The sequence below is a fragment of the Coregonus lavaretus genome (genome assembly GCF_964263955.1).
Source record: "Coregonus lavaretus genome assembly, chromosome: 15".
Lineage (NCBI taxonomy): Eukaryota > Metazoa > Chordata > Actinopteri > Salmoniformes > Salmonidae > Coregonus > Coregonus lavaretus.
Window position 1 is genome coordinate 34,985,001 of NC_140002.1, and position 26,076 is coordinate 35,011,076.

General features: G+C 44.0%; 2 protein-coding genes and 1 pseudogene across 3 annotated transcripts in view; 2 read left to right on the forward strand and 1 right to left on the reverse strand.

Moving 5' to 3' along the window:
• Positions 1–26,076, reverse strand: part of LOC311142135 (neurofibromin-like) — an 87,235-nt gene that overhangs the window by 33,484 nt on the left and 27,675 nt on the right. Inside the window, 6 exon segments of the mRNA XM_084177721.1 lie at positions 166–506; positions 784–1,216; positions 17,454–17,564; positions 17,708–17,854; positions 18,127–18,273; positions 18,390–18,487. Of these exon segments, the coding sequence (XP_084033847.1) occupies positions 166–506; positions 784–1,216; positions 17,454–17,564; positions 17,708–17,854; positions 18,127–18,273; positions 18,390–18,487 (1,277 nt within the window).
• On the forward strand, positions 4,650–6,650 carry LOC311142172 (uncharacterized protein). Its single transcript, XM_084177764.1, has 2 exons — positions 4,650–4,774; positions 5,063–6,650. The coding sequence occupies exon 2, from the start codon at positions 5,067–5,069 to the stop codon at positions 5,958–5,960; it is 894 nt and encodes a 297-aa protein (XP_084033890.1). The 5' UTR covers positions 4,650–4,774; positions 5,063–5,066; the 3' UTR covers positions 5,961–6,650.
• LOC311142582 lies at positions 7,252–10,223 on the forward strand (annotated as a pseudogene). The gene is made up of 3 exons: positions 7,252–7,265; positions 7,677–7,813; positions 8,870–10,223. The product of its transcript is annotated as an uncharacterized misc_RNA (transcript).

The window sequence follows — 26,076 nt, forward strand, 5'->3', positions numbered from 1 at the left end:
CAAACAGCACAGACAGAGAGGGAAGGAGAGAAAAAAAAAAAAAGAAGGTAAATCAGTAAGATGTATAATTCAAACATCCCAAAGAAGCCTAACTGTCAGCTCTCATAGTCCCACCAAAATCTATACTAATCACGTATTACTATTTTCCTCAGCTGTGTGTCTGACCTGAGGCTGGGGTCAGAGCTGCCCAGGTTGAGCAGGGCGATGTTGAGCAGGGTGCCCGGCACATCTTTGGGCCTGATCTTGGTGTGTTGGGGGATGGAGTCAGGCTGGGACAGCTCCCAGCGCGTCCTGATGTGGATGATGGACTGGACGATGGCCTCACACTCCTGGTGCATGAACGTGAGCGGCGTGCCCTGGTTGGCAATGGTCAGCGTGAACTGGTTCTCGTCCACCAGGCAGATCTCCTCTATCTCTGAGGCATAGTAGATGTCGTTGAGGAAGACCGACTGACCCAGGACCCGGGTACGCTCTGCAGACGTCACCTGGACCGCCGTGGAGCCCACCTGCGGACAACAGACACACAGAGACAGGTCATTGAGACGGAGTCACTATACTAGCTGGCCTACAAAATGTTAACGTCATTAAAAAACGTCTGGTTTAGTGGTTGACCCTTCCGACTTCAGACCACATATACCTCCGTGGGACAAGCATTGAATTTGTCTCAGACATTCCTGTCATTCCTGTCTGTGCCCCTACTTACTTCAAATTACTTCCCACAGCCCAAAAAGTATGTAGGACTCATATAACATTATAAATCTACTGACTCCCTCATGTCCTGACCTTGATGGAGACCTTGGTGTCCTTGTGGGCCAGTTTGAGGGCGTTGTGGAACACCTTGAGGTCTTCCTCCAGGGCTAGCGTGGCCGCAGGGAGCTTTTGCTGGTCAGGCTCCACGTGTTCCGCAAGCCGCACTGGGGAGTCAATGAACAGCAGCTTCTTGCTCCCCTTCAGGCCCGTCAGCAGCCTCTCGTGGTACTTGGTGTACTCCCTCACCCACGTGTTGCAGTTGTAGATGTAGATGGCCGCCACATTCTCGTAGGCAAAGCCCGGGAACACCACAAACCACTTGGACAGGAAGTCGGTCTTGAAGCGGTTGCTGGGTCCGGCGTGGGTCAGGTCCACCACAATCTCATAGGGCTTGGCATAGTAGGGCTTCAAGGTCAGCAGCACGTGGTAGATGAGAAGGTCACCGTTGATCTGGCCCGTCTTGAATCTGGGAGGGTGAAGAGGGAGAGGCAAAGGGGGACGTCACAGAAGCATTTTAAGTTGTCATTGTAATTTAAATAGGGTGTAGGGGACAGGAAATGTGTGTGTCATGCCAACCTGATTGCGTCACAGTTCAACACTTGACTCGGTTGGAAAATGACACAGTGTGAATTGGGCTAACAAGCAGACATGGGCTCTCAAATCCTAAAAAAGTTATACAGCTGCACCATTGAGAGCATCTTGACTGGTTGCATCACTGCTTGGTACGACAACAGCACCGCCCTTGATCGCATGGCGCTACAGAGGGTGGTGCGGACTGCCCAATACATCAGTACTGCCCTGCAATCCAGGACCTCTATCAGGCGGTGTGAAAGGAAGGCCCGGAAAATCGATAGAGACTCCAGCCACCCAAGCCATAGACTGTTCTCTCTGCTTCCAGACAGCGTGGGACCAGTGCATCAAGTCTGACACCAACAGGCTCCTGAAAAGCTTCTATCCCCAAGCAATAAGACAGCTAAATAGCTAACTAAATGGCTACACAGACTCTACACACACTAACAGGACTCTACACACACATTTCCCTGCACATTGTAAATACTGTATGGTATTGGAACTGACTGTGTATTTTGCTTCTTATTTCTTGTGTGTTTGTGTTCTACCTTATGCTATTTGTAGTGCTACATTGATGTTGATTACTGCATTGTTGGGTTTGGAGCTTGCAAGAAAGGCATTTCACTGTACTTGAGCACGTGACATAACTTGGAACTTGATAGTCTGCAAACACAGAAATTAGAAACAGGAAGGAGGAATGGCTAACGTACAGTAAAATACAGCTTTCAATGAAGTGTTTGGTTAATAACAACAACCACACAGAATTATCAAATAATTCAATTAATCTGACTATGCAAGACATTCATTAGTTGAATAACGCCTACTTACAGTAGCATTAGTAATAATAACAAACACTTCTTGTCTCCAAGACAACACAGCATGTTTCCACTTCCTCTCAACAGCCCACCTGTTGTATGGTGTTAACCACAGTGCTTACCCTCTGGCTTCTGCATGACCAAGCTAAACATCATACACAAACTGAAATACGGGTAACTTCCAAAATAAAGGAAACACCAACATAAAGTGTCTTAATAGGGCGTTAGGCCACCATGGGCCAGAACAGCTTCAATGCACCTTGGCATAGATTCTACAAGTGTCTGGAACTCTATTGGAGGGATGTGATGCCATTCTTCCATGAGAAATTCCATCATTTGGTGTTTTGTTGATGGTGGTTGAAAACACCAGAATCTCCTATAAGTGTTCAATTGGGTTGAGATCTGGGTTGAGTGCTTACCCTCTGGCTTCTGCATGACCAAGCTAAACATCACACATGAACTGAAATACGGGTAACTTCCAAAATAAAGGAAACACAAAAATAAAGAGTGTTAATAGGGCGTTGGGCCACCATGGGCCAGAACAGCTTCAATGCACCTTGGCATAGATTCTACAAGTGTCTGGAACTCTATTGGAGGGATGTGACGCCATTCTTCCATGAGAAATTCCATCATTTGGTGTTTTGTTGATGGTGGTTGAAAACGCCAGAATCTCCTATAAGTGTTCAATTGGGTTGAGATCTGGTGACTACGATGGCCATGGCATATGGTTTACATCATTTTCATGCTCATCAAACCATTCAGTGGCCACTCATGACCTGTGGATGGGGGCATTGTCATCCTATGTAGCCAAAATAATGGCCTGCCCAGCATTTGTATACATGACCCTAAGCATGATGGGGTGTTAATTGCTTAATTAAATCAGGAACCACACCTGTGTGGATTAACCTGCTTTCAATATACACTGCTAAAAAAAATAAAGGGAACACTAAAATAACACATCCTAGATCTGAATGAATGAAATAATCTTATTAAATACTTTTTTCTTTACATAGTTGAATGTGCTGACAACAAAATCACACAAAAATTATCAATGGAAATCAAATTTATCAACCCATGGATGTCTGGATTTGGAGTCACCCTCAAAATTAAAGTGGAAAACCACACTACAGGCTGATCCAACTTTGATGTAATGTCCTTAAAACAAGTCAAAATGAGGCTCAGTAGTGTGTGTGGCCTCCACGTGCCTGTATGACCTCCCTACAACGCCTGGGCATGCTCCTGATGAGGTGGCGGATGGTCTCCTGAGGGATCTCCTCCCAGACCTGGACTAAAGCATCCGCCAACTCCTGGACAGTCTGTGGTGCAACGTGGCGTTGGTGGATGGAGCGAGACATGATGTCCCAGATGTGCTCAATTGGATTCAGGTCTGGGGAACGGGCGGGCCAGTCCATAGCATCAATGCCTTCCTCTTGCAGGAACTGCTGACACACTCCAGCCACATGAGGTCTAGCATTGTCTTGCATTAGGAGGAACCCAGGGCCAACCGCACCAGCATATGGTCTCACAAGGGGTCTGAGGATCTCATCTCGGTCCCTAATGGCAGTCAGGCTACCTCTGGCGAGCACATGGAGGGCTGTGCGGCCCCCCAAAGAAATGCCACCCCACACCATGACTGACCCACCGCCAAACCGGTCATGCCGGAGGATGTTGCAGGCAGCAGAATGTTCTCCACGGCTTCTCCAGACTCTGTCACATCTGTCACATGTGCTCAGTGTGAACCTGCTTTCATCTGTGAAGAGCACAGGGCGCCAGTGGCGAATTTGACAATCTTGGTGTTCTCTGGCAAATGCCAAACGTCCTGCACGGTGTTGGGCTGTAAGCACAACCCCCACCTGTGGACGTCGGGCCCTCATACCACCCTCATGGAGTCTGTTTCTGACCGTTTGAGCAGACACATGCACATTTGTGGCCTGCTGGAGGTCATTTTGCAGGGCTCTGGCAGTGCTCCTCCTGCTCCTCCTTGCACAAAGGCGGAGGTTGCAGTCCTGCTGCTGGGTTGTTGCCCTCCTACGGCCTCCTCCACGTCTCCTGATGTACTGGCCTGTCTCCTGGTAGCGCCTCCATGCTCTGGACACTACACTGACAGACACAGCAAACCTTCTTGCCACAGCTCGCATTGATGTGCCATCCTGGATGAGCTGCACTACCTGAGCCACTTGTGTGGGTTGTAGACTCTGTCTCATGCTACCACTAGAGTGAAAGCACCGCCAGCATTCAAAAGTGACCAAAACACCAGCCATGAAGCATAGGAACTGAGAAGTGGTCTGTGGTCACCAACTGCAAAACCACTCCTTTATTGGGGGTGTCTTGCTAATTGCCTATAATTTCCACCTGTTGTCTATTCCATTTGCACAGTGTACTTTGTATCTCTCATTTACTCAAGTGTTTCCATTATTTTGGCAGTTACCATTAGCTTCAAATAAAGCAGCAAAGGAGAAGTGAGAGAGGTACAGGAAACATATCATTACTGTACGAGCGTACTGAAGGCTTGAACCTCTTTTTCTCAGACATTTCTCTTTTATAAAATTGCTCACACATAAGGCAGAGTTGTTTTACAATCTTGCCTGGATTCTCCCGTATTACGAAGTACCACACACAAACTGGTCAACTCCATCAAGGTAAGTGACATCAACATATTTAAGAACAGAAAAAAAGTTTGGAAATAGTCATAAAAAAATAAAATAAACTTCTATAGTCTATTATTTTGAGAACCTAACCATAAGGAAATCCAATAGTGAGATTTTGTCCATCATTCCCAGAATTTATAGGTTACGGTCTATATTGACCCGGATCGCTTGAATTCAATTTCTGGGAGATCAAAATTGCACAATATCAGTACATAAAAAATAGTTTTTTTATACTTACTGAGAGTTACCAGTCAACCTCACTCTGATCTCTTTTCTCAGAAATATGAATGGCTCCCGGGTCCGCGTCTTGCTGTACAGTGTAGTACTAATGGGAATAGCAGTATCTGCTAATGAAGGATCTGGGGCTAACCTTGACACAACCAGAGGAACATCTGGAACTACAGGTTTAACCAAAGCAGACAAGTCAATAAATCAAACCTCAACCAAAGATTTTCAATCAGAATCAACAATGCCAGCTACACTCTACACCAGCGCAACATCTGGAACCAACAGCCCAGTAAACACCAAAACACCATCCAGAGCCTACACCAAGCCTAGTGGCCAACCTCTAACTGTAGCCCAATGCACTCCTTGCCCCAACTGTCTGTTTGAGAAGAAAAAGTTCACCATCCTGCTGATAGTGACAGGTTGCCTGTTGGTCCTGTGTACCATCCTGCTGGTCTCCACTGTGGTGCTGTTATGCCAGGTCCACCACCTGAAGCGCCAGCCATGTAGCAGCACCATGAGCAGCCACCCCACCCGCAGCAACGTAGACCTGGTGAGTGGTGCTGGGTACCTGGGCACTGGCCAGAGGACCAAGGAGAGGCCTGGCTCTGAGCCCAGTGAGACAAGCCAGATGATGGCAGAGCTCAGACAGACGCAGGAGGGGGAGATGGGCAAGGAAGAGGAGCCAGAGAAGGAAGACAAGGTGCAAGGGAAAGATGAGACGGCGAAGGACACACCCAAGAAGGAAGAGAAGGAGGCAGCCACGGCTAACGGCACGTCAGGAAGTGCTGAAAATGGAGCGGCAGAAGCAGCAGGAGCTGCAACCCCCAGCCAGGAGAGCCCAGTCACCACCACCACCACCACCACCAAGCAGCCTGCAGAGCCCTCTGACCCCGCAGCCACAACAGCCTCTCCTTCCTCCCAGGCCTCCAGTGATGTGGTTGTGGGGTGAGGGCGCACTCATGGTGACCTTCTCAGACCGCATACTGATTGGTACAGCACAGTTTTATTCAACAGCTTCTATTGGCATGCCCTAATGAGACCATCTGCTTTTGCTCTGACAGGTGTTTGCTTAGACAACAAGAGTGATTTTTCAATACCACAGTAGCTTTATACACTATGCTTGCATTCTCATTAGAAACTTGGGAAATAATTACTATTATGATAATGTAATACAAATCAATGTACCAGAAGAAGTTGACTGTAATGAGAATGTTTAATATTTAAAACAAAAAGTAGTGTTAGTTAAAATGTATAGCCATCCTCAGTGTCACTGATCAGTGGAATGACTCCTATTTTGTCTAGTGGTTATATCACAGCTTGCTTGTTGTCACATTTCCCTCACTTCTCCTTTTTTAGACATTCTAAATGCAATAAAAATGCTGCTGATATTACAAAAGCAGAACCAACCCACCACCAGCACTGACCTGTAGTATCAGGTCAAGTAAAGAGACTAAATTTAAAGGATTTTAAGCAACAAAGCTCTTCCAGAAACACTCTCACAATGTATTACTACAATTCAATATCACTTCCTTGGTCTTTTCTCTACAGTAAGGAAGAGTTTCAACATTTCTACTGTAGCGCCATCTGTCCTTCTGTCTACAAACCTTTGCATACAACAATAAATAATTAGGACACCTTGTCAAGTGCTTCCTGAGTGCTTCTTCCCTGCTACAGAGAGTGTATCTGAGAGACCGCTAATTGTGTATGAGTGTTTGTGTGAGAGTGTGCATGTGGATCCATTACAGAGAGTGTGAGGCTGGGCATTAGTAAGCAGAGTGAGTCCGTCTCTCTGCTGGGCACTACCACTGGGCTCTGAAAGAATGCCCTGTTTTCACTGACCAGAGAGGGAAAAAAACACAAAGAAGCACAAAACCACATTCTAAACGTCCGCACCACCACGGATCCCTGCTTTGTGTTGCCAACCTCTTTCTGAAATATTTATTCAGCTACTTATGGCTGACAACATGATGAATGCGTGGATTTATTGCATGTCAAGCCTAAATGGGTTGTCTGTGAGGAGGACATAATACTGACTACCAACAACAAATTCAATCCAAATGCAAAGGTTATCCCATTACTGCAATATGTGTAGGGGGGGAATGGACTTCAAATTGGGTGCATAACTATTATAGCAAAAAATCTATGTGAAGAACATCGTTGTACCACAACAAAATCAATTCACTTCCATGGTGCAGTGAGTCAATGGAACTGTAGTGATAGTGCTAGCTAAATACAGAGAAATGGAAAGAGGAAGGTGTGGGTAGAGAGAGTGAGAGAGAAAGAGAGACAGGAAGATATTTATTTGAATGAGTGAAAGGATCGTGATTATGAAACATTGGAGTCAGCAGCCCCCATCTCCTCAGTCATCAATAGCTATGAGCCGCTCCGCATCTCTCTACTCCTCTCCTACACCCCTCCCCCCTCTCCTCCCCTCCCCTCCCCCCAACACACACACTCACACTCTTCCCTGCACAGAGCCGGCAGTGGCTTCTCAAGCAATAGGAGCGTACACCGTTTCATGCTTCCTGCATCACTGAACCTAAAGGATAGAAGAGCCAGACACTCCTAACGGTCCATCCTCCAGAGAAGAACGAGGGATGAAGGACAGAACAGCCTAAGAAGGTAAGAAGTGAAAAGTAAGAGAGTGTTAAAAACAGTGAATTAGCGAAAACCGGTCAAACCCAGGAAAAAACTCAGCATTGCAGCAGCCACTCCAGTGTTTCAGGAGACAAAGGCAGGAGATCAGCCTGGGCTGGGGACCACAGAGGAGAGGAGAGACTGGAATGCAAAGATGAGGAAAAGGTGAGTGTCTCTACTCTCTCTCACACACACCGATGGAATCAAATAAAAAACAAGAAAGCAGCAATGCACATACACACACATAAAACCATACATACATGACTGTGGTGCTACAGTAACTGAATCTCTGCACTGTTCACTGTACATCATCTCTGACTCTCTGGCTTGCTGTGGGACTGGCCAGTGTCTCAGTCCTCTCCATAGTCATTTACAAAAACCATCTATTCAGCCTGTTCTAGTAGGAACAACTCCCTGCTCAATAGCTGACACTCACTAACTGGGCTATATATATATATATATATATATATATATATATATATATATATATATATATATATATATATATATATATATATATCGAACAGGCTAATTAACATCAGTGAAATGGGACAGCAGGGAATTCACACCTCAAGTGATCTACAACCATCTTCTAAAAGGTATCCCCTACATACTAATAAACAAAGCCAATCAGAACATCCTCTTCAAAACAAACTTAGTCAAAGCATGACAATGCCCACTAGTCTGTTGCTAGGGAGGATGGGGGAACTCCCTTCCTAAATAAATAGGTCCCAGATTGTAGGCGTTAAAGACAAACGTTTAAACCATACTCACATACTGTGTTGCATGCATGAGCATGCTGGAGAAGGCATATCTGCAGCACTGTGACTGACTGAGTGCATCTCTACACACGCTGCCTGATAACTATACCTGCATAATTATGGAGGTCACACTCACACATGTTCAGGTGTGTTTGTACAGTGCATGTACTGCGGCCATGTGCCAGCTATTAGGGAGCCTCCATGGGAGAGAGAGAGGGGCTGTTACAGGGCTGAGCAGAATGGGAGAATGAGATCTGAACTGTAGTCTCTAGTCTGTTCAGCAGCCTCTACTCCACTACTGGTGCAGTCTGCCTCTCATTCATTCACACTGCTAGTTCTTGGTCTACTCCCTATGTGGACTATAAGGTTTTACTACTAGATGCTGCTGCTTTGAGATGTAGCCTAGCTAATAAAGTGGGCTTGCCATCATGTTTCTGACCCATTCCTTCTGTGTTTCAAGGCGTGTGCTACTGATGCCCCTCAGTGGCCCTTCCCACTTTGTGGCCGTGCTATGGCTGTTGATGCTGCTGGGTCTCCAGGCCTTGGCTGTCTGTCCCCCCATGTGTACCTGTAACCGTAGCCACAGGGAGGTGGACTGTTCCTGGAAGGGCCTGAGGACACTGCCCCTGGGCCTGCAGCACAACCTGCACTCCCTCAACCTGTCTCACAACCGCATCCACGACCTGGACGGCCAGCTGAGTACCTTCGCCCACCTCCGCACCCTGGATCTGTCCCACAACAGGCTGGTCCGCCTGCCCACCACCCTGCCAAAGGCCCTGTGGGAGCTCCATGTTGCAGCCAACCACATCCAACTGCTGGACAAGAATGACACAGCCTACCAGTGGAACTTGCGAGTCCTAGACCTCTCCAACAACAAGCTGGAGCGGGCCGTGTTCATCAACAACACCCTGACCAGCCTACGCCTGCTCAACTTCAGCCACAACCACTTCTGGACCGTGCCCACCAACATGCCCGCTAGCCTGGAGACCGTGGACCTGTCCCACAACTCCCTGGTGCTGATGTTGCCTGGCACTCTGAACCGGCTGTCCAGGCTGACCACCTTCTACCTGCACTCCAACCGCTTCTCCTCTGTGGGCCCCAGGGCCTTCAGCCAGCTGGGCAGCCTGAAGCTCCTCTCCCTGGGGGACAACCCCTGGCCCTGTGAGCACCAGACCAACATCACCCACCTGCTGGCCTGGCTCCAGCACACTTCCACCCGCGTGCTGGGCTGCCCCTGCCACACTCACCCCGTCTGTGGAGAGCACCACCCGGCCAGGACTGGAGGGTGGCACTTTGCCTCCTACACTCAACCTCCCCTGGCTGCTGGTACTCAGGATGAGCTGAGCCACCCTCCTCCCCCAGAGGCCCTCACCAGGTGGCCTTGGTACCTGTCAGAGTCTGCCCTGCTCAACACACAGCTCCACACCAGGAGAGCCCAAGGACACCCCAGTGGACCAGAGAACCACAACCTCTTCACAGACCACTACCCGTTCACCTCAACCCCTCTGGCCATTTCCATCCTGCCCACTGAGAGGACCCACACTGACAGCAGCATGTCAATCACAGACGGCCCCTTCATAACAGACACAACATTTACTACTGACAGCCTCTACACCACAGACATAGCCTTCACCACTGACAACCCCTCTACCATCACAAGGAGAACGGCCACCCTCCGCACCAGGAGTGTCAAGACGGCCAACCAGGGTGGCTCCCCGGTCCGCAACACCAGCCCAGCCCCCAGCGCCAGGTCTACACTCCCACTAGTACTGAACCTGTGGCTCCTCCTGACTCTCACCCTGTATGTTCTCTGAAAGTGAAAGGAAATGTCTGGAGTTGGAGTTAATGTCCTTGTCACTCTATTGGACATACAACTGCACAAACACACACAAATGAGTATCATTAAACCAACATTCTGTTTTCCATTTTGAATACTGTGTCATACACTTACTACCTCTCAAACGGACTCTTTACTGCATTATTTAATCAATAACATATGACATGCACACAGGTAGCATCCATGTAGACACTATGTACATTTAACACTAGCAGTCTACCACTGTATACATCATTATTGGGATGTTGAAAAAATGCTTTAGTACTCACCATCTATCTGCATAACTCTGTTTTCATCATTAACTTTTAATAGTTTCTTAATGGCTCTTCCTTCACCTCTGAGATGTGTTTGCCTGTTTCTTGACTATTAAACAGAGTTCTTTCCAAACATTCTAGAGGCTATGACCTTGATTCAGCAGCAGGTGGCACCATACTGTACCTTTGTTTCTATTGGCACCACAGTGGGCTACATCACTACAAATACAGTGTGTGTATGTGAGAGAATGTCTATGGGCTATAGATGGGTGGATCTCAGGTAGAGACAGTGTTGTGAATTTCACTACATACAGGGCCTTCAGAAAGTATTCATACTCCTTGACTTATTCCACATTTTGTTGTGTTACAGCCTGAATTCCAAATTGATTAAACAGATTGTTTTCACACCCATCTACCCACAATACCCCATAACGACACATTTAAAACATGTTTTTAGAAATAGTTGCACATTTATTGAAATTGAAATACAGAAATACATTTCTCTTTTACATGAGTATTCACACCACTGAGTCAATACTTTGTAAAAGCAACTTCGGCAGCAATTACAGCTGTGAGTCTTTCTGTGTAAGTCTCTAAGAGCTTTCCACACCTGGATAGTGCAAGATTTTCCCATTATTATTTTCAAAATTCTTCAAGCTCTGTCAAATTGGTTGTTGATCATTGCTATACAACCATTTTCAGGTCTTGCAATAGATTTTCAAGTAGATTTAAGTCAAAACTGTTACTCGGCCACTCAGGAACATTCACTGTCTTCTTGGTAAGCAACTCCAGTATAGATTTGGCCTTGTGTTTTAGGTTATCGTCCTGCTGAAAGGTGAATTAATCTCCCAGTGTCTGGTGGAAAGCAGACTGTACCAGGTTTTCCTCTAGGACTTTGCCTGTGCTTAGCTCCATTCCATTTCTTTTTTTATCCTGAAAAACTCCCCAGTCCTTAACGATTACAAGCATACCCATAACATGAATCAGCACCACTATGCTTGAAAATATGAAGAGTGGTACTCAGTAATGTGTTGTATTGGATTTGCCCCACATAACACTTTGAGGACAAAAAGTGAATTGCTTTGCTACATTTTTTTGCAGTATCACTTTAGTGCATTGTTGCAAACAGGATGCATGTTTTGGAATATTTGTATTCTGTACAGGCTTCCTTCGTTTCACTCTGACAATTAGGTTAGGATTGTGGAGTAACTACAATGTTGTTGATCCATCCTCAGCTTTCTCCCATCACAGCCATTAAACTCTGTTTTAAAGTCACCATTGACCTTCCACTGCGGCAACTGAGTTAGGAAGGATGCCTGTATGTTTGTAGTGACGGTGTATTGATACACCATCCAAAGTGTAATTAATAACTTCACCATACTCAAAGGGATATTCAATGTCTGCTTTTTAATTTTTACCCACATACCAATAAGTGCCCTTCTTTGCGAGGCATTGGAAAACTTCCCTGGTCTTTGTGGTTGAATCTGTTTGAAATTCACTGCTTGACTGAGGGACCTTACAGATGATTGTATGTTTGTGGTACAGAGATGAGGTAGTCATTCAAAAATCATGTTAAACACTATTATTGCACACAGAGCAAGTCCATGCAACTTATTATGTGACTTGTTCAACTAATTTTTACATTTTAACTTATTTAGGCTTGCCAAAGCAAAGGGGTTGAATACTTATTGACTCAAGACATTTCAGCGTTTCATTTGTTATTAATTAGTAAAAATGTCAATAAACATAATATAACTTTAACATTATGGGGTATTGTGTGTAGGTCAGTGACAAAAAACTCTCAATTTAATCAATTTTAAATTCAGGCTGTAACACAACAAAATGTGGAAAAAGTCAAGGGGTGCAAATACTTTCTGAAGGCACTGTATATCTACGGTGTCCACAGATCGATTTATAAGCAGAAATGTCTGTCGGAACCGGTACCAGAACCACGCAGGTCCACTAAATAGAGGATTTTACATCTAAGAGGTTTATTGCAATACAGCTTCAATATGAAAACAACTCATGAGAAATTTACTAGACTTACAAATAAAATACTGTAAAAAATGGTGTTCTACCCAGCATGCTTAGTGACTGTGACATGTTGGTTGTCTTATTTTCAGGAGAGATCATTTCTACATTGGCAATTTGACCACAGAAAGAGACTGCAATTTCATAGTGGTTGTGATGGCCAGTTACTTGCTGGCTCAACATAGGATTGGGATGGAAACCACTACCATCAGTAGTGCTACCATGGCGGTCAACAGCACGATGGCGGTCAACAGCCTAGCGGTTAAGAGCGTTGGGCCAGTAACCGAAAGGCCGCTGGTTCGAATCCCAGAGCCGGCAAGGTGGAAAAATCTGCCGTTCTGCCTTTGAGAAAGGCAGTTAATCCCCCACAACAACTGCTCCCCGGGCGCCGATGATGTGGACGTTGATTAAGGCAGCCCCCCGCACCTCTCTGATTCAGAGGGGTTGGGTTAAATGCAGAAGCCACATTTTGGTTGAATGCATTTCAGTTGTACAACTGACTAGGTATCCCATTTCCTTTCCCTTCTCCCCCACTCTGCTCTCTGTAGGGGCCATGCTCCTGGCTCTGTCCTCCACTCTTCTGCAGCAGGTAGCTACTCTCTGATGGCAGCAAGGCAGCTGAATAAATCACTTTACTCACCATGCAACCTGGGATGTCCAACTATTCTTTAACTACATATATTCTCACCCTAAGAAAGACCATGATGACCTGTAATCATTGGATACTTTACAAAAACCTTTTGTTATCTACTAAAAGAAAACATAGCGCACACATATGTTTTAAAATGTTTGAGTTCAGGTGGGCCTTCGCGCTTCAGCAAACAAAGAAAAGGAGGGGTGCTCAACAACAATGACAAAAATGATGAGAAGGGTTTGCCAAGAAAAACTTCCAAAAGGACTAATTCAAGGCAGAAAGCAGTTGGAGCACTCAAAAAAAAAGGTATAGATTGATTTATTTTAGCTGTACGGGATGAGAACAGGTGACTGACGTTTTGACGAACAATGACTTTGTTTGTTGAAATCAGCGCTACAACGGCAGAACGCTCAGAAACTTGATCCTTTAGGGATGAACAAGCACAAGACATTCTCCAACCGCACTCCCTGTTCAATGACTTGGCACAAGTACCTGAACCTGCAGAATGAACAAAAAAAGTTGAGTGTTGAGCTCCTAGACATGAGAAAAAGAGAAACATGCCATTTATTGCACTCTGTCTCCTTATCTGAGTATTGGTTTGAGAAAATGCATACCAAGGGGTTTACGCATTCACAAAGCCCCAGCTTTTGGCTAAAATTATGAGTTTTGGGGCAAATGGGAACAAGTCTACAATAAATGCTCACTGGATTTGATGCTGCTCTCCATTGAGAAAACCAAGGCAGAGAAAGACAGAATATCTCACATTGACGCACAATAGCTCGAAATGAAAATCCAACAAAAGGTGGATATAGAGACCTTTAACACACTCTCCAATGAGATATCAACATCCTTCACTGCATTCCAAAACGACCTGAAGCGACACAAGCTACAGAAATACAAACGAGACAAGGGACTACCAAGATGGCATCGTCTATGACTGGCAAGGCAAACGAGTGAGATTCAACTACAGATTCCGCCCCCCTGTGACCAGACGAGACGACTTTCACCTGTCCTCTGCCAGTGAGAAGACGTTTCAGAGCATAGTAACTCCAATACCTCCCGAACCAATCCCGCTTTTATCAGGGAGCGAGGCAACCAGCCCCAACCCACAGAAGACGACGCAGGGCTCGAGGGGGAGGAAATCTACCCCCAGCCCACCTGAGGAAGTCCAGTCGGAACCAGGGCCTCTGACTGATGAGTCAGTCCTGAGTAAAGGACTATTTTTCTCCCCTTTTGCATTAAAAGTTGACACTTTCAAATTTGTTCAACAATTACATTTAAATAATGTATTCTGTGCTAATATGCAACCACTGAGTAATGGCAATGCAGTGTTTAGAAACTATAATGCATCTGGTATTTCTGCTGTGAGAGAAGTCGAGTTTTGTGCCTTGTGCTAATTTGAGTCCCTCTGTTCTCACCTACAGTAGGCTGATATATCATGATTTTGCTAAACTGGCCCGCAATACCCCTAAACAAACAGTTAATCTCAGTAATGATGAAAAAAATGCTTCAGATATTGTGATAAAAAACGCTGATAAGGGAGGGTCTACTGTGGTATTAAGCAGAGAACAATATGATAGTGAGGTCTATGCTCAACTCTCTGACAATAAGTTCTATGTCCCTCTCCGTAGATAGCTTCATTGATGACACTTTTTCACAGCGTTAGATAACAGAAAAGGACTTTCTCAATCGCCACACACAGCCGTTCCAGTCTATTATGGCATACCGAAAATACAAAAAGTTGGGAAAACCCTTTCCGTCCCATAGTGTCAGGTAACAGTAGCCCTATTGAACCCCTTTCTCAGTATGTTGATTTCTTAATCTCTAAATTTGTGCCAGCATTGCCAGCCTTTTTAGGAGATACCAGGGATGTGCTTATGATAATCAATAACTATAGATGCGACACCGAAAGCATCTTGGTTATACTTGGCTTTCAGTCTCTCTACACTAATATCCCGCATAATGCAGGCCTACGAGCGCTCGCTCACCATGTCGACACTAGATCGGAGGATATCTTACCTCCGTCTAACTTTATTCTGTCTCTCACTGAAAAAGCCCTCACATCAAATTACTTCCAATATGTGGGCAGTTTCTACCAACAGATTCGGAGTACAGCGATGGGCGCTGCAATCGCTCCTTGGGGAAGGAAAGCACTAGTGGGGATGAACAACTCACATCCGGTTGTAAATCAAGGGAGAAGATCCAGGCTCTCCCTCTCAAGATTCACCAAAGGAATGTTCTTTTTTTATTTGTATTTTAATTTATTTTACCTTTATTTAACTAGGCAAGTCAGTTAAGAACAAATTATTATTTACAATGACAGCCTACACCTGCCAAACCCGGACAACGCTGGGCCAATTGTGCGCCGCCCTATGGGACTCCCAATCACGGCCGGTTGTGATACAGCCTGGAATTTAACCAGGGGGTCTGTAGTGACGCCTCAAGCACTGAGATGCAGTGGCTTAGACCGCTGCCCCACTCGGGAGCCCAGCTCTTTGTTTCAACATACGTTTTCCTGCTGAAACAATATTTCTAACGTAGAATGTGGGGAATGGTCAGAGGCGATCTATAGAACACTAATGTAATTTTGTTTGTTATTTTGTGATGTCATTAAAAATGGAAATACTGTAACTTGGAAAGTATATCCACTACATATATGACGTTTCCTTACTATGCTTTGTGCATGTAATATGAAAAATGATTAAAGTATTTTTGTTAAGAGAGGGATGTGATTTGAGACGCTATAAGAGATCATCCTGTTACTCTGCTCAAACCATCGTATTACGCTACTCTCATCACCCCACTGGGGAACAATCGATACGGCTGTCATGTGCCTTTTACTGAGGAGTGGCTTCCGTCTGGCCACTCAACCATAAAGGCCTGATTGGTGGAGTGTTGCAGAGATGGTTGTCCTTCTGGAAGGATCGCCCATCTCCACAGAGGAACTCTGGAGCTCTGTCAGAATGACCATCGGGTTCTTGGTCACCTCCCTGATCAAGGCCCTTCTCCCCGATTGCTCAGTTTGGCTGGGCGGCCAGCTCTAGGAAGAGTCTTGGTGGTGCCAAACTTTTTCCATTTAAGAATGATGGAGACCATGGTGTACTTGGGGACCTTCAACGCTTCAGACATTTTTTGGTACCCTTTCCCCGATCTGTGCCTTGACACAATCCAGTCTCGGAGCTCTATGGACAATTCCTTCGACCTCATTGCTTGGTCTTTGCTCTGACATGCATTGTCAACTGTGGGACCTTATATAGACAGGTGTGTGCCTTTCCAAATCATGTCCAATCAATTGAATTTACCACAGGTCGACTCCAATCAAGTTATAGAAACATTAAAGATGATCAATGGAAACAGGATGCACCTGAGCTCAATTTCGAGTCTCATAGCATAGGGTCTGAATACTTAAGTAAAGAAGGTATCTGTTTTTTATTTGTAATACGTTTCTAAAAACCTGTTTTCACTTTGTCATTATGGGGTATTGTGTGTAGATTGCTGAGGATTTTTATTTTTTAAATCCATTTTAGAATAAGGCTGTAACGTAATAACATGTGGAAAAGTCAAGGGGTCTGAATACTTTCCGAAGGCACTGTATATATATTATTGTAAATATTGATCACATTCCTTGTGTATGATCATATATTTTGATACATTAAATGTTCAATATTGTGAACCTAAGTTATATATTTTTTACCTCCTGTTTCAGGAAGTGATGTCACTGAGTACTGCCCCTATATATAGGACCTTCCACCTCCACCTGGGATATAGATGTTTGATGAAGACCTAAGGGTCGAAACATTGTATATAAATAAAATTAACTGGGAGCATGAGAAGCAGTGTGAGGAGTTTGTCTACAACTCCAGCACCTGGGAAAGTACCTGGATGTGCGTATTTTCTTCAGCTTTTGCTATTGATTAACCAAACATGATCTCTTATTACTGGTATTATTTTGTGCTATAATTTGCCATTTACCTTGAAACATTATTTTCTTACATTGTTGTGTCTAAATAGGCCACTAGGCTATAAATAGGCGCTAAGTGCAGCGGTCAAGTCAATGAGAAAGACGTCAGATTGACATTGAAACATCAGTCACCGGTTCTCACCTGTACAATGGATTAAAGTGAGCTAAAATAAATCAATCTATGCCGTTATTGTTGAGTGCTCCAACTCCTTTCTGCCTCGTTTTAAAATGTTTCTAGCGTCAATGTTTCAGATTAAATGCATGATGATGAAGTGAATACAATGTTTTGTGACTCTCTGTTGCAATGTGACTGTCTGCAGACCTCACCTGCGTGTGATGTAGTAGAAGACAGGGTTGCCGTTCTTGGAGGTGCCAGCCTGGTAGAAGATGTTGAGGGTCTTCAGGGCTTTGAACTCCTCTTTCTCATGTACCTGGTGTCTGAGGTAGCAAATACAAGATAGGGAGATACTTTCCGAGTACTACTTAAACAACCTCTGTCTCAGATGCTATCATACCCAGTTTTATGAGTCCGCCTGGTGACAGTGAGATCTATGTGATTAATAGTATCTTGATGAGTGTACCTGGTCATAAATTCTTCAAACTTGGAGCTGGTGAGGTTGAGGCTGGACCAGTGGGTGTCAGCCACAGGTTTGTGCTCTGGGGGCCCCAGGTAGGCCAGGAGGGTAGCCATCTTGTCAAACGGCCGTCTCCCCACTGCCTTGTGATCCCTGATGAAGAACAAGGAAGTGGTCAGCACGACATCCAGTCTACTCTCTGATAAACATCTCCCACACGCAGCAGGTACAGAGGTACACTACAGTTTCAAACAACGCCTCCTGTGAGCTGGGCTTGGTGATTGGTGTAAACAAATGTGGGCTTTTGTTTATCCTAAAGATCTGGGTAATGTAAAACATCTTACATAGAAACAGATATATCTCTTATAAAAGTCCTCCCAGCAATACAACAGACCATCTCTGTTTGGACCGTTCAGCCCACTCACCTGTTGCTGGAGAGGTACTGTCCTATCTTCTCCTGGTTGTTCCACAGCAGCCGGTGCAGGGCCAGAACGTTGCCATCACTAATGAAGGACAGGCTGTGGTTGACTGAGTCACTGGCAGGGCAGTCTGATGCAATGTCCAGGAAAAACCTACACCACAAAGGAACAAAATTCAGCTAGGCCTGATAGGGTAATGAGTATCCAGTAAAAACATCCAAGACATTTAAATGTATCCTCAGAGAGGGAAGATCCTTCTGTTATCATACCTTCTAGCTGCATCAAAGTTGCTTTTGACAAAGTCATTAAAAGGCCTCATGTGCTCCTCTTTGGTGAATAAAACATGGTTGGCAATGCTCTGCAGGATCTGGAAGAGACAAATAAAAACATGTCAACAACAAGGCAAGATCCTCAAATACAATATACCATGTGACTGAATTCAGGAAGGTGAGCTTATCAAATTTTCAAGACCGGCTTTTTAACATTTTATAAAAGTGTAAAAAAAAACTGGAGACAGGTAGGAGAAAAATGCAATTGAATGATAGATTTTCTTTGTAAACGCATGAGTTACCATGGCATTGTCCTCCAGATTAAGTTTCTCCATTACCCCCCTCCATTATCTCAACCAATCATGGATCCTGCCTTTCTCTAGGGTTGGGCGGTATTCAGATTTGCATAGAGTCATATCGTTTCTGTACCATACCGGGGTATACGGTCTTACCGAATGTGCACACAAGGTGCTGCTATTTCAACAACAAGAAAAAAACACATACCTACATACATACAGTTGAAGTCGGAAGTTTACATACACCTTAGCCAAATACATTTAAACTCTGTTTTCACAATTCCTGACATTTAATCCTAGTAAAAATTCATTGTCTTAGGTCAGTTAGGATCACCACTTTATTTTAAGAATGTGAAATGTCAGAATAATAGCAGAGAGAATTATTTATTTCAGCTTTTATTTCTTTCATCACGTTCCCAGTGGTTCAGAAGTTTATGTAAACTAAATTAGTATTTGGTAGCATTGCCTTTAAATTGTTTAACTTGGGTCAAACGTTTCGGGTAGCCTTCCACAAGATTCCCACAATAAGTTGGGTGAATTTTGGCCCATTCCTCCTGACAGAGCTGGTGTAACTGTGTCAGGTTTGTAGGCCTCCTTGCTCGCACACGCCTTTTCAGTTCTGCCTACACATTTTCTATAGGATTGAGGTCAGGGCTTTGTGATGGCCACTCCAATACCTTGACTTTGTTGTCCTTAAGCCATTTTGCCACAACTTTGGAAGTATGCTTGGGGTCATTGTCCATTTGGAAGACCCATTTGCGACCAAGCTTTAACTTCCTGACTGATGTCTTGAGATGTTGCTTCAATATATCCACATAATTTTCCTTCCTCATGATGCCATCTATTTTGTGAAGTGCACCAGTCCCTCCTGCAGCAAAGCACCCCCACAGCATGATGCTGCCACCCCCGTGCTTCACGGTTGGGATGGTGTTCTTCGGCTTGCAAGCATTCCCCTTTTTCCTCCAAACATAACGATGGTCATTATGGCCAAACAGTTATATTTGTGTTTCATCAGACCAGACGACATTTCTCCAAAAAGTACAATCTTTGTCCCCATGTGCAGTTGCAAACCATAGTCTGTCTTTTTTATGGCGGTTTTGGAGCAGTAGCTTCTTCCTTGCTAAATGGCATTTCAGGTTATGTTGATATAGGACTCATTTTACTGTGGATATAGATACTATTGTACCTGTTTCCTACAGCATCTTCACAAGGTCCTTTGCTGTTGTTCTGGGATTGATTTGCATTTTTCGCACCAAAGTAAGTTCATCTCTAGGAGACAGAACGCGTCTCCTTCCTGAGCGGTATGACAGCTGCGTGGTCCCATGGTGTTTATACTTGCGTACTATTGTTTGTACAGATGAACGTGGTACCTTCAGGCGATTGGAAATTGCTCCCAAGGATGAACCAGACTTGTGGAGGTCTACAAAAATGTTTTCTGAGGTCTTGGCTGATTTCTTTTCATTTCCCCATGATGTCAAGCAAAGAGGCACTGAGTTTGAAGGTAGGCCTTGAAATACATCCACAGGTACACCTCCAATTGACTCAAATTATGTCAATTAGCCTATCAGAAGCTTCTAAAGCCATGACATCATTTTCTGGAATTTTTCAAGCTGTTTAAAGGCCCAGTCAACTTAGTGTATGTAAAATTCTGATCCACTGGAATTGTGATACAGTGAATTATAAGTGAAATAATCTGTATGTAAACAATTCTTGGAAAAATTACTTGTGTCATGCACAAAGTATATGTCCTAACCGACATGCCAAAACTATAGTTTGTTAACAAGAAATTTGTGGTGGTTGAAAAACAAGTTTTAATGACTCCAACCTAAGTGTATGTTTATTATTTATTTATTTATTTTTTATTTATTATTTTTAGTCATTTAGCAGACGCTCTTATCCAGAGCGACTTCAACTGTACAGACTTCAGACTTCAACTGTACATACTTCAGACTTCAACTGTACATATATTACATACACTACCGTTCAAAAGTTTGGGGTCACTTAAAAATGTCCTTGTTTTCGAAAGAAAATCAATTTTTTGGTCCATTAAAATAACATAAAATTGATCAAAAATACAGTGTAGACATTGTTAATGTTATAAATGGCTATTGTAGATGGAAACGGCTGATTTTTAATGGAATATCTACATAGGCGTACAGAGGCCCATTATCAACAACCATCAGTCCTGTGTTCCAATGGCACGTTGTGTTTGCTAATCCAAGTTTATCATTTTAAAAAGGCTAATTGATCATTAGAAAAACCTTTTTCAATTATGTTAGCACAGCTGAAAACTGTTGTGCTGATTAAAGAAGCAATAAAACTGGCCTTCTTGAGAATAGTTGAGTTTCTGGAGCATCAGCAATTGTGGGTTCGATTACAGGCTCAAAATGGCCAGAAACAAAGAACTTTCTTCGGAAACTCGTCAGTCTATTCTTGTTCTGAGAAATGGCTATTCCAAGTGCGAAATTGCCAAGAAACTGAAGATATCGTACAACGCTTTGTACTACTCCCTTCACAGAACAGCGCAAACTGGCTCTAACCAGAATAGAATGAGGAGTGGGAGGCCCCGGTGCACAACTGAGCAAAAGGACAAATACATTAGAGTGTCTAGTTTGAGAAACAGACGCCTCACAGGTCCTCAACTGGCAGCTTCATTAAATAGTACCCGCAAAACACCAGTCTCAACGTCAACAGTGAAGAGGCGACTCCGGGATGCTGACCTTCTAGGCAGAGTTGCAAAGAAAAAGCCATATTTCAGACTGGCCAATAAAAAGAAAAGATTAAGATGGGCAAAAGAACACAGACACTGGACATAGGAAGATTGGAAAAAAGTGTTATGGACAGACAAATCGAAGTTTGAGGTGTTCGGATCACAAAGAAGAACATTTGTGAGACGCAGACCAAATGAAAAGATGCTGGAGGAGTGCTTGATGCCATCTGTCAAGCATGGTGGAGGCAATGTGATGGTCTGACCCAAAGCACAGCTCCAAACTATGCAATAACTATTTAGGGAAGAAGCAGTCAGCTGGTTTTCTGTCTATAATGGAGTAACCAGCACAGTCACCGGATCTCAACCCTATTGAGCTGTTATGGGAGCAGCTTGACCGTATGGTACGTAAGAAGTGCCCATCAAGCCAATCCAACTTGTGGGAGGTGCTTCAGGAAGCATGGGGTGAAATATCTTCAGATTACCTCAACAAATTGACAACTAGAATGCCAAAGATCTGCAAGGCTGTAATTGCTGCAAATGGAGGATTCTTTGACGAAAGCAAAGTTTGAAAGACACAATTATTATTTATATTAAAAATCATTATTTCTAACCTTGTCAATGACTACATTTCCTATGCATTTTGCTATATTTCCTATTCAAGCTCATTTCATGTATGTTTTCATGGAAAACAAGGATATTTCTAAGCGACCCCAAACTTTTGAACGGTAGTATATATATAAATAAATAAAATAAATAAACACACACATACATCACCGATCAAACGTTTTAGAACACCTACTCATTCAAGTTTATTTATTTATTTACTATTTTCTACATTGTAGAATAATAGTGAAGACATCAAAACTATGAAATAACACATATGGAATCATGTAGTAACCAAAAAAGTGTTTAACAAATCAAAATATATTTTATATTTGAGATTCTTCAAATAGCCACCCTTTGCCTTGATGACAGCTTTGCACACTCTTGGCATTCTCTAAACCAGCTTCATGAGGTAGTCACCTGGAATGCATTTCAATTAACAGGTGTGCCTTCTTAAAAAGTTAATTTGTGGAATTTCTTTCCTTCTTAATGTGTTTGAGCCAATCAGTTGTGTTGTGACAATGTAGGCGGGTCTACAGAAGATAGCTCTATTTGGTAAAAGACCAAGTCCATATTATGGCAAGAACAGCTGAAATAAGCAAAGAGAAACAACAGTCCATCATTACTTTAAGACATGAAGGTCAGTCAATAAGAACAATTTCAAGAACTTTGAAAGTTTCTTAAAGTGCAGTCGCAAAAACCATCAAGCGCTATGATTAAACTGGCTCTCATGAGGACCGCCACAGGAATGGAACACCCAGATTTACCTCTGCTGCAGAGGATAAGTTCATTAGAGTTACCAGCCTCAGAAATTGCAGCCCAAATAAATGCTTCACAGAGTTCAAGTAACAGACACATCTCAACATTAACTGTTCAGAGAATGCATGAATCAAGCCTTCATGGTCGAATTGCTGCAAAGAAACCACTACTAAAGGACACCAATAAAAAGAATAGATTTTCTTGGGCCAAGAAACATGAGCAATGGACATTAGAACGGTGGAAATATGTCCTTGGTCTGGAGTCCAAATCTGAGATTTTTGGTTCCAACCGCCGTGTCTTTGTAAGACGCGGTGTGGGTGAACGGATGATCTCCGCATGTGTATTTCCCACCGTAAAGCATGGAGGAGGTGGTGTTATGGCGTGGGGGTGCTTTGCTAGAGACACTGTCTATGATTTATTTAGAATTCAAGGCACACTTAACCAGCATGGCTACCATAGCATTCTGCAGCAATACGCCATCCCATCTGGTTTGGGCTTAGTGGGACTATCATTTGTTTTTCAACAGGACAATGACCCAACACATCTCCAGGCTGTGTAAGGGCTATTTGACCAAGAAGGAGAATGATGGAGTGCTGCATCAGATGACCTGGCCTCCACAATCCCCCGACCTCAACCAAATTGAGATGGTTTGGGATGAGTCGGACCACAGAGTGAAGGAAAAGCAGCCAACAAGTGCTCAGCATATGTGGGAACTCCTTCAAGACTGTTGTAAAAGCATTCCAGGTGAAGCTGGTTGAGAGAATGCCAAGAGTGTGCAAAGCTGTCATCAAGGCAAAGGGTGGATAAAATAAAGAAAAACACTTGAATGAGTAGGTGTTCTAAAACGTTTGACCAGTAGTGTACATACATACTAAACAAAAATATAAAACGCAACATGTAAAAGTGTTGGTCCCCATGTTTCATGAGCTGAAATAAAAGATCCCAGAAATGTTCCGTACGCAAAAAAAGCTTATTTCTCTAAAATGTTGTGCACAAATTTGTTTACATCCCTGTTAGTGAGCATTTCTCCTTTGCCAAGATAATAGGTGTGGCATATCAAGAAGCTGATTAAACAGCATGATCATTACACAGGTGCACCTTGTGCTGGGGACAATAAAAGGCCACTCTAAAATGTGCAGTTTTGTCACACAACACAATGCCACAGATGTCTCAAGTTTCAAAGGAGCGTGCAATTGGCATGCTGACTACAGAAATGTCCACCAGAGCTGTTGCCAGATAATTTAATGTTAATTCCTCTACCATAAACCGCCTCCAACTTCATTTTAGAGAATTTGGCAGTACGTCTAACCGGCCTCACAACCACAGACCACATGTAACCACGCCAGCCCAGGACCTCCACATCCGGCATCTTCACCTGCGGGATGGTCTGAGAGCAGCCACCCGGACAGCTGATGAAATTGTGGATTTACACAACTGAAGAATTTTTGTACAAACTGTCAGGAACCGTCTCAGGGAAGCTGATCTGCATGCTTGTCGTCCTCACAAGGGTCTTGACCCGACTGTAGTTCGACGTCGTAACCAACTTCAGTAGGCAAATGCTCACCTTCGATGGCCACTGGCACGCTGGAGAAGTTTGCTCTTCACGGATGAATCCCGGTTCCAACTGTACCAGGCAGAAGGCAGGTATGGCGTCGTGTGGGCGAACGGTTTGCTGATGTCAACAGAGTGCCCCATGGTGGGTGGTGGTGTTATGGTATGGGCAGGCATAAGCTACAGACAACGAACACAATTGCATTTTATCGATGGCATTTTGAATGCACAGAGATAACGTGATGAGATCTTGAGGCCCATTGTCGTGCCATTCATCCGCCACCATCACCTCATGTTTCAGCATGATAATGCAAGTCGCCATGTCGCAAGGATCTGTCCACAATTCCTGGAAGTTGAAAATGTCCCAGTTCTTCCACAGCCTGCATACTCAAGACATGTCACCCATTGAGCATGTTTGGGATGCTCTGGATCGACAGCGTGTTCCAGTCCCCTTTGTTTTTACACTGCTGCTACTCGCTGTTTATTATCTATGCAGTCACTTTACCCCTACCTACATGTACAAATTACCTCGACTAACCTGTACCCCCGCACATTGACTCGGTACCGGTACCCCCTGTATATAGCCTCATTATTGTCATTTTATTGTGTTACTTTTTTATTTTGTACTTTAGTTTATTTAGTACATATTTTCTTAAAACTGCATTGTTGGTTAAGGGCTTGAAGGTAAACGTTTCACGGTAAGGTCCACACCTGTTGTATTCGGCGCATGTGACAAATTTGATATCCAGCAACTTCGCACAGCCATTGAAGAGGAGTGGGACAACATTCCACAAGACACAATCAACAGCCTGATCAACTCTATGCGAAGGAGATGTGTCGCGCCGCATGATGTTCACACCAGATACTGACTGGTTTTCGCCCCTACCTTTTTGTTAAGGTATCTGTGACCAACAGATGCATATCTGTATTCCCATTCATGTTTAATCCATAGATTAGGGCCCAATGAATGTATTTAAATTGACTGATTTCCTTATATGAACTAACTCAGTAAAATGTTGCATTCATATTTTTGTTCAGTGTATAGTCTCCTGAGTGGCGCAGTGGTCTAAGGCACTGCATTGCAGTGCTAGCTGTGCCACTAGAGCTACTGGTTCGAATCCAGGCTCTGTCGCAGCCGGCCGCGACCGGGAGACTCATGGGCAGCGCACAATTGGCCCAGCGTTGTCCAGGGTAGGGGAGGGAATGGCCGGCAGGGATGTAGCTCAGTTGATAGAGCATGGCGTTTGCAACGCCAGGGTTGTGGGTTCGATTCCCACGGGGGACCAGTATAAAAAATATATAAAAAATATTTTTAAAAATATATGTATTCACTAACTGTAAGTCGCTCTGGATAAGAGCGTCTGCTAAATGACTAAAATGTAAAATGTAAATGTATTTATACAAAATGTGGGGATGCACAAAACAATTTAGGCAACAGGGATCTTGATCCAGGAGGGGATTGAATGTCACTGCTGTAACCAAGAAGCTTAATCTTGACATCTTGCCACTTAGCAAGCAAGTTAGCAAACCAAATGCATAGCTGGAGGCCTGAGCTGGATATAATTGATTTGATATATCTTAGATTTATTTATAGTTATAAGCAGTGGCGTAGCACGCACCCCTGCAGCTTCCGCAAGGCATTGGTGGAAGGCAGTGGTGCGAGGCAGTGGTGCACCCCCCCACAAAAAAAGACTATTTAAACGTATTGAAAATCATACCATCTGTATTTCGAAATACACCGGTATACGGTATATCGCCCAAGCCTACC